At 29.7% G+C, this 10161-nt stretch overlaps 1 protein-coding gene across 1 annotated transcript in view; it reads right to left on the reverse strand.

Annotated features, from left to right (window-relative positions):
• Nucleotides 1–7341: 7341 nt before the first annotated feature.
• LOC105626622 (venom acid phosphatase Acph-1-like) overlaps nt 7342–10161 on the reverse strand; it is a 3496-nt gene continuing 676 nt past the window's right edge. Inside the window, exons 2-6 of the mRNA XM_012207914.1 lie at nt 10009–10119; nt 8850–9115; nt 8003–8283; nt 7609–7811; nt 7342–7521 (exon numbers count right to left, since the gene is read on the reverse strand). Of these exons, the coding sequence (XP_012063304.1) occupies nt 7342–7521; nt 7609–7811; nt 8003–8283; nt 8850–9115; nt 10009–10119 (1041 nt within the window). The remainder of the gene's footprint in view (nt 7522–7608; nt 7812–8002; nt 8284–8849; nt 9116–10008; nt 10120–10161) is intronic.

Here is a 10161-nt window from a genome sequence, read left to right on the forward strand (position 1 = left end):
AAATTTAAACGTTAACGAATACACTTTATTTTACTTTCTTATTACTATACTNTCAATTAGTATATATTATAATAATATTATTATTATTNTTTTTATATATATATATATATATATATATATATATATATATGTTATGTTCCTTGAAATTAATTAATGCTTTCTAATTAAAATAAATTAAATAGATCTTGTACGTAGACTCAGTAATTGTGTTACAGATTTTGAAGGTCAATTTCGGAGGATTAACTCTTCGTTGATACACTTCCTTTTTTGGTCGCTTTTTGACACACTGGATGGCTCACACTTCAGAACAATTGACATTCTTATTTAAAAAATCCTTATTTAAAAAAAAATTCTTATTTAAAAAATCCAATCAATATGAAAAAAAATATGGATCAATTTCAAGGTTTATAAAATACATTCAAATAGTTTTTGATTGAAATTTCATTACAGTTTTTGTGAAAAAAAATTCTTGAGTTTAGTAAATAGAGAAAAAATGAGTAAAATTGTAACTTTTAAAAATTTCAATATTAAAAGTTAAAAATTTACAGAATTGTTATTCAGATATGATACTTTGAAAAAAAAATTAATTTGTAAATTGGTTTTGGATAAAGAGTATTTATTTTGGATATTGAATGCAAGTTATTTTGAGAATTGAAAAAACAGCGATTTTTTTATAAACATTGCATTTTTGTTCTACAAAATAAAAGAAAATTGAGTTTTAGAGAGTTAAAATAATTTTGTGGGTGATTCACATCCAGTATGTCAACAAAGAGTGAAACGTCACTCTGAAAATGAGCTGTTCGCGATCGCGTTGCATTTTTATCGTCTGCAAAGATTTGTGGAAACATTGTAGGTAAACAATTTTCGGCACGTGACTCCTCGCGAATTCTTTTCTTATGGGAATTTATTCTCTGAAGAACAATCTTGATATTTGTACCATCGTATTCCAACGAACAACGGACATCGGGTACACGATAAATGAATTGATTAGCTTCCGTGAAAAAGTTTCTCGCTCGCATTATAGCCCGGCGGGACGCTCTATCACACTTGAATTTACATAATGATCATTGTGAGGGTACATTAGCTTCGGAGGTAATGGCGCGACTGCCTGCCCCCGCTTGGCAAAAGTTACGATGCTGATACGGGCGCGCGGGATGTGCAGGAGAAAAGTAAATTCGAATAAGGCGGTCAAATTGTTTCGTTCCCGCTGCGCAACGCGCGCTTTTTGCCGCGGGGCCAAAACAGGAAACTCAGGCGATAATTCAGCTACAGCTGCACGGCGTTTTAATAAACTCGACGGGAAAGACGTCTGTAGAAGCAAAACTCGGTGCATCTTGTTTTGTATTATTTTCTCTCATGGAAATCACAGAGAAATCAGTTGAGTTTTTTCATATAGCTGGTTTTCATACAATTATGCTTCGATTGCAAAGAATGTTTCGATATATGTTCTTTCTTTGTATTGATTCTTATTAATCTTTTATTAATCCTTGTAGTATCTAATACACCCAATCTTTATAAATGCGCTAAAATGTATGAATACTTTATAAGAAACATATAATTTTGCTGAAGTACGTATTAAATATTTTAGGTACATACCGATCTGAAAATGATTTTGTTGGACTGATTGATTGATGAATGATTTTGTTATTAAAATATCATAACTATGAGCAACAAATTTTTATATTCTAGTAACCAGTTTGAACGTTCTACATAATCATTTTGATAGTCTAACAAAATTATTTTTAAATTTGTATATCTAGTTAATTTTTAATACTTCAGCAAAATTATTTTTTCGATGTATACATATTTATATTTAGCGCAAATTATTTTATAATTAATATATATTTTTTTTACTTTATTTAAAGGGTGTATAGAATAGTATTAATCTTTATTTAATTGTAAATCATAAAAGAGAATGATGAAAATTGAAATATAATGTTGGGATGTCAGAATCTGCGAGTAATTACGTTAAAAAAAAACATGAATAATGTAGGGTTAATAATATTATTACCTTTATTAATAACGAAGCAAGCTAGTTAACCTTCTTGCTTTCGCTTAACAGCAAAATAAGAATATTTGATAAAATATTCTAGCGATGTACGACCGATTACATTTCTATGCCTCTCAAGAAGTTAATATTCAATATGTATAAGTATTAATACACTGATTCCCTTAAGAAAAAAAACTGATTAGTGTTCCAATAAATTGTTTAACTATATGTACATTAACTGATTATATAATATTTTATCAATTATTGATGCAGTATCAATTATTGATAGAGCTAATCTGTTATTAGAACACTAATCAGTTCTTTTTTCTAAGAGTTGTTATGTCGTTTATACACAAATGATATCCAATTCACGAAAAATTTTTTAAAAGGCAAATATAATTTACTTCACAAAAGTTATTATACTAGGGCTCTCAAAATTCATAATTTACTTCTTTTTTTGTGTGAGAGAAGATTACAAGAATTACGAAAATTTGATGTTATTTGGCTGATGCGGAGCTTTCAAAATAAAAAAATTATGTCAATATGAATGATATATATATTTTCAAAATCAATATCTTAAAAAATGAAAAAAATATACAGGAAAAATACTTTATTTTCGAAGATATTCATTTAAGCATCTTAAGCGATGTGTCAGAGAGAATTACGAAAATAAAAAAATGAATCCTCTTTCGACCATTCGATCCTATCTGAACCCGAATACATTTTTTTTGTTCGCATTTTGTGTTATAATATTGAGTCGAAACGAAAATATATGTAATATAGCGCTATTTCATTCATACCATGTATATTTAAAAAATTTGGTATTATAATTATACCATTTGATAGAGCAAAGTGTCAGCTTTAATAATTTATTCTTTGAATTATGGCACGATGATTTTTAATGGAATTGTAAACAAGAGTAAAAATATTTCTTTTATTTAATCCGCAGTAACTCAGTAACAAATAATCTTAAGAATATTTTTGGAAAACTTTGTAAAGAAAATTTTGTAGAGAAAATTTTAAGTTTTTATGTTAGAAAGTCGAAAATTTTTCCACTTTCCAGCTCATAATTTTTTATATATAAAAATTACCAAACTTACAGAAAAAAACTCAAAAGATATAATAATCTTTCGAAAGTCGAGATTTTAAGCTTTAAAAATCTTTTTTTTAAATTTAAATTTTGTTTATTTTTAATAAAGTTAATAAAGTACAACTTTGAATTCTGAGGTTCGTAGCGCTACGAAATTTTTTGTTCCGATCCAGTAGAATTAAAAACTCTAATGGTGATAATAATTAAAAGTTTGTGTTACTTGCACTTTTGTACAATATCTTCTTTTTTTTTAGTTTTTTTTCTCTTTAATATCCAATTATAATATATATTTATCTTGGTTTTAAGTGCAAACATTTTTTTAAATTTCAACTCGAACAAAATCTTACGATTAATCGCTATTATGCATTTTCTCGAATCTTAAGTTAAGATTGCGACAATTTTTACACGAGCTTTGTCAAAAATTTCTCGATTTCATACACGAAGGTGTCACTTATAGACTAAGAATGTGACAGCGTTATGTTTTTGTTTCGATTTCCGGCGATGCTATGAGAACCTCGGTATGACCGGCGATCATTAAATGTCACAGTCGCACACAGAGGCAAGATAATATCGCCGCCGTTTGCGTTCTATTCCTTCGAAATGAAATCTGTGCCGGCGAATCCGTCGACCCCCGCTCGTCCACCCTCTCGCTCGGCCCTCAGCTCGATCCTCCCATCCACGGGAGATCTGGGAGCAATGTTGCTAATTACTACATACCACCGAATGCGGCATAACCCGCGACCCATGAATTCCACCGCGCTGTAGCCGATGGTGTACAGTCGCAAGAGTCAGTTTTCATCCGTGTAATTTGTGGAAATTGCGGTTTCCTATGAGCGCGAGGCGAACTGATAATGCACTACCGAACGTCAGCTCGGTGCCACACTTACATTCTCTAATATTATGTATGTGCACATATACATCTACACAAACGAGATAATCGCTGATTTTTTCTCCTCACAATTTAGTCAGCAAAATCCGAATTACGTCGCGGAAGCGAGAAAGATTTAGGTATCTCCTTCTTTTGATGTACTTTGAAACTCATACAATAGTTTACAAACCATCATTATTTACAAACTAAAATGTTATCTAGTTTAATTTGATTTAATGGTACTGTTCCCATACAGCACACTTTATCCTAGGAACGTCCTGGGAACATCCTTTATAGAATGTAATGTCTAGAGACATCTCTTCGAGAAGTGTGTGCTGGGTTGTTATAGGTTTTTAATTGAAATCGATGTTTCAGTAAATAAAAAGAATTGTACTTTTCTGATATTCTTTACGTAGAAGTTCTTTATTTTTTTATACTAAAATATAAAGTTTCTTGTTTCTTGTCCTTTTAATGACAACTAACACATCATCGTCACGATCTTACGTCACGAGCCTCTGCGTAAAATTGATTAAACGGTAAGTGCAATACAGGACAATGATTCTTACATGTAGGATAAAGTCGTAAATATAAGGAACACAAGGCCTACTTCTTGAAATAAAGAAAACCTGCAACGAGAGGATGATGATACGCATGCGAGAATATCGAGTTGTAAAAAATTTACGTGTAATTTGATATTAAAATATTTAAACAATATTAATTTAATATTATTAAATTTTTAAATGTTATTAAGTTATGTTATTAAGTTAATTATTTCTGAACTATTCCGTAGCCGCCAGTAGCCGTTTATTGTTATCACACATAAATTGTGACATATAAATAATGTACAAAACAACTGTTAGTTTATAAAAAATTTTTTCATAATTATTTAAAAAATTGAATCAAGGTTAATCTATTTATCTAAAAATATTGTAAATTTATGGGATGTACCTAAATTAATTAATATGACAAGAAATATAATAAATATAATTATAATGAATATAACTATAATAAATAATAATGTACACGATTAATTTTTATGTAACATGAATTATATGAAAATCTTTTTAATTATATTTTATGTAATTTTCCTTTGTCAAAAGCTAGGCTTTTCTTTCAAAATGTGTAATCTGCGCTGCTTGACAGTAAGAATCAGTCGTATGCATTTTTAGATGTTGCAACGATATTTCTTCGTGCCGGTGGAAAGTTTTCAACGGACGTTATACTCTACGTCATGCCGAAGGTATATTCCAAAGGGCATAATTTAAAGAAGTTTCTCTTGGGGTTGTCGCGAACCAGCGCAGCAGCCAAACGAAAACCCAGTTTGAATGTAAGAGTATGTAAATGATAGGAGCTGCCAGGAGAGAGTTCATTATAACCGGCATAGTGCGACCACAAAATTGTTCGTGGAAACTTTTGTGAATGGCAGTTAATTATAATTAATTCCGTATTGTCTACTCGACAGCTCGTGCTAATTCCTTGCTGCCGACGAATCGCACGCGAACGCAAACCGCGGAGTTTCAGTTAGCACCCTTTCGTGCAGACAAATTATTACGAATGTTCAATTAAATTGTGCGTTTTCAAACTAACTTCCGTACGGCAGTCTTTTCGGCAAATTTTGCATTTTCTCGGCCGTTGTGTCACGCATTCATCTAGGAACTTACGGAACGCTCTATTTAATACCTTTTCTTGCATTTCTTGTATATAGAAACGCCAACTCGAATAATATCGTAATTAAGGAAGATTAATTTTTCATAAACTGACTAATAATTTCATACTTGAACCAATTTGTAATTCAAGATATATTTATAAAGAAACTGGAAAATTAACTAAAATTCAATACACAATTAATTAGAATTTATTGAGAAAGATTTTATTTATTTCTTTTGATGTATTATGCAGGACGTATTCGATAAAGTAATATATTTTCCAGCAATTGTAAATTAACGTTATAATAATCAACCTTTAGCATAAAAATAATTTAACGATTGTGTTGGGGAAATTGAACGGTGATTAATTCAATTGTAGTATTACATCGTTAAAAGTACAATGCAACTCGTTCGATGCAACTGCCCCGATGCTCTGTATCCGCAATTAGAACGATTTCGCGAGTTTAATTCCGCAGAATTAGGAGTGCGGAACTGGTTCTTCTCATCCGGGCAACTCTCGGAAATTTCAAGAGTTTATCCCGACGGAGCGAGAGTGGGATTACAGGAAAAAAAGGGTAACAGAAAAGGATGGCCCGGCACGAAAGAAAAGGGAAAAAGAAAGATGAACTTTGTCTTTAGAATAGCTGAAACCTCCTATTCTTTTCCGGCGACAAGTTTCGGCAATGATTTTCAAAATTGAAAGAACATCGCGACTAATTCAGTATACGATAAACTCTTGTTTGGCATCGTTTCTATATCTCTTACAAAAATTTTCTAAACTCTCGATACGATTTTTCTTTGTAGAAGCAGTTTTCTTAACTTGTAAACATAAGAATAGATAGGTCAATGTATTTTTATTTGTGAGACTTAGATTTACAATAATTATATTGCATACAACAGGTAATATAATAAAACTGTGCAACATATATAATAAGCAACACACAAAATATATAAAAATATATAAAGAATATTTTGAATTTCAGTTTACATTACACGGTATATGTATATCATATAATAAATTATATTGTAACTATAATATATAATATGTGTAAAAGTAACACATACTTATAAGAAAGTATATCTCAAAATAAAATTCATCGCCTGACATAAATGATAATAACGTAGAAGAGCAAATTAAACTTCAACGTTGATATCTGCTTACGCGACGACCAAAAAGATTTAGCCTTAATGGAAGTTGAGAGTATATCGTGGAACGGAAATGTGCGGTGTATAGGCCCAACGAATCGCTGCGGTGGTGTGTGCGAAATAATAGGGTAATTGTTATGCTACGGCACGGTAGGCGGAGGATCTGAGCTCCGTGTCTTCGATAAGACACGGCTCTGAGCATACTTAACGAACTTAACTTTCCACGATCGTATGGGCATCTAGTTTTCGGCGGTACGATACTGGATATAATGAGGGAAATGTAATAAAACTAGCTAGCACGCCAATTTTATTATATTACATGAGAGACGCTGTTGTATCTTAAATTTGAAGATATTGTAAAATGAGATTATAAAATTTCTTTCCTGATTAACTATTTCGTTATTTAATTCGTTCATTTAAATAAAATTGAATTGCCAATGATGAGATTAGAAAGTCTCATTTTTTATTCAATACTTCGATTGATTTAATTCTATTTCTGATAAGAGAATAATAAAGATTTTGTAAAAGAAAAAAATTAAGTGGTAACTTAATTTTTAAAATTTTTAAAAAACTGAAGTTTCGAGACGTGCTCTATTAATTTTTAAACGTTATCAAATGGTGCGGAACCATGAAATTTTTTTTTTTTCTGATTCTCTGGACATGGTTGTATCCCAATTGAATTCTTAGTTAATTCGATAAATTTGTCATATGGACATAATACTTCACAGCCGGGGATATTAACTTCTAATATTTTCGGTGGAATACCTAAATAATATAATATCTGTAAGAAGTAAACATTATCCATTGGTTATTAATTAGTCAAATGACAAATATTATTTGCATTAGCAGATAAAAATGACACTCTTACTTTGACAAAATACTTCTCATTTCTTTCGTGTAATTCCATAATAACGCTGCTCGTAAACTCTGGTACATAACGTTCGGAAATATTTAGAGCAAATAGCAATCCAAACACATTTATGTCATGTGCGGAGAAGAGATTAATTTTGTGATGTAGAGTTCCGTTAATCACTTTATTCATGTCGTTAATTAATCTATTTAATAACACACCTGCAAAAGATTATTAAAAGAATATTATATGGGAATATATAAAAAGGTTAATTAATAATGCTACAATTTAGTTGAAGTCTTTGCTTTCTAATAATTTAAGCTCCTTCTTTAGACTTCTCAATAATTTTAGGATTATGTTTTAATAATTAGATAAAGTTATAAACAATATTATGATTTTTATTTAAACATGCCTCCATTAAGATTATTTAGTTGATCATAACTAAGTAAATTGAACATTAAGAGAGTCGCATTCAAAAGTTTGCCATTCGGAAATATGTCTTGCGTCCATTTAGGTAAAGTTAATCCCATAGATGATTCTGTATGTAAAACACTATACAAACGAACAAGGTCCAAGAGAGTTGTAATATTAGTTCCTGCATACTTTGATGTTATGTCCATCAAATTGTCAAACTGTTCTATTTCCTTTTTTACTTCTGCATTTTGTATCACATTTTTGAAAACATCCTGGTATCTATTGAAGACACATAAGAATAAATTTTTAATTTTTTCATTATCGAGTATTTTAAATAAGAGTAATTTAAATAAGAAATATATATAATTTATCCAAGTAGAACAAAAAGTCATCAAAATGTAAAAATGGCTTTAAAATGGTCATTAAAAGTTACTTTTCGATCACGTCATTAAAAATTACTTTTCATCAGAATCACAATTCTATTTATGATTTAATGTCATTTTGACATTATTATGATCTGTTTGATTACGTAATAATTATGATAATTTGTCATTTATTTATAGGTTATATTATCTACATTACATACATATTCTTCAAAATATAATGTATTTTTTATCAAATCTTAAGAATTGTTAAGACATCTATAAAGTATCTACAGAAAGATATTTTTGTACAATATATTTTGTACAATATATTAATTGCATTAATTATTTAATTGCCTCATGTTTATAAATAATCGACTAGTTCATATGAAATATTCTTGTGAATGCAGACATAATCGAAACATTATTGCTGATCATACGACGTAACTATTCATATTGATCGAAAGAAAAAGATTTGCTTACACAGAGCACATAATTGGAAATAGCAGATCATCTTCTTCCATCGGAAAATATATTATGTCTACTGGTTGCCAAGAAAGCTCCGAATTCCACTTTTGAATTTTGACAGGCGGATAAAGCGCCGCAAGGACTAATTGTAGGGTCATCTTGGTTCGAGTTACCCATGTACTACGTGCGTAGACATTCGGTGGATAATACAAATCTCCGAGAAATTTGTGGTATTTGTCTCTTAACAGCAGTCCTAATTCATACGCTCTTTTCTTGCCGGCCTTAAATATTGTTAATAAAGATAAAGAAGAAGAAGAAGAAACTACGACATGCTATTAATATTTCTTGCAAACTTAAAAATAAAAAAGTAATGTATTCCACGCAAAAACAAAGAAATGAGAAAAATGTTGATCTTTCCGCTATGTCGCAGACGCACTTACTTGTCTGGCAGTATATTCGCTATGATACACTACGAAAAGCTTTACGAAGAGTAGAAGATGTAATGCATGCATTAATACTAATTTATGTATATAGAACGTCTCACTTTTCGCACATCATTTTTCGGACAAGAGATTTTTTTTTAAGTAATTTTTTTTTAAAGATGCTTTTTTTTAGTGATCAAGACATTTATGATTTTCGAATTAAGTGTAATTAAAAAGAATGAATTTTTGCAAAATTGAACTCAAATAAATAATAAAATTACATTTTTAAAATAGTTTCAAATGGAGTTCAAATAAAATTTTAATTTGGGACGCAATTAAAAAGCATAAGATATTAAAAATTGTATATAAAATTGTAATTTTCCTTGATATCTTCGGTATGAAAAAATTAACTATAAACTGGTAAAAAAATCTGTCGTAATTAAAAAAATGTACAACAAGTATAAGATGATCTGAATTTTTGAAGATTACTTTATCAAATATTCTAATAAACATCAACTAACAGTAATATAACATCAGTATTCTAATTTTCTATTCAATAATGTAGTTATTATTTACAACGTATGATACATTACATTTGTATTGTTGAATAGGAAATTACAAATAATATTGATGTATTGTTACGATGTTAATTTATCGGATATATGATGCGTCACGTTATAAAATTATTTTAATGATAAAAAAAAATAAAACGATGTAATATATTTATGCAGAAAATGTAAATTAGATCTTACATTAGTTAAGTCTCCATCGCCAACTGGATAGAAATTACGACCATTATATGGATCGTTTGGATAAAATTCGCGATTCAACCTGTCCATTGTACGATCGCCATGTCTAAACACCTGAAAATTTCACGTTTTAATTGTATTAATTTTGAATACACT

Source organism: Atta cephalotes (assembly GCF_000143395.1).
Source record: "Atta cephalotes unplaced genomic scaffold scaffold00005, whole genome shotgun sequence".
Classification (NCBI taxonomy): Eukaryota; Metazoa; Arthropoda; class Insecta; order Hymenoptera; family Formicidae; genus Atta; species Atta cephalotes.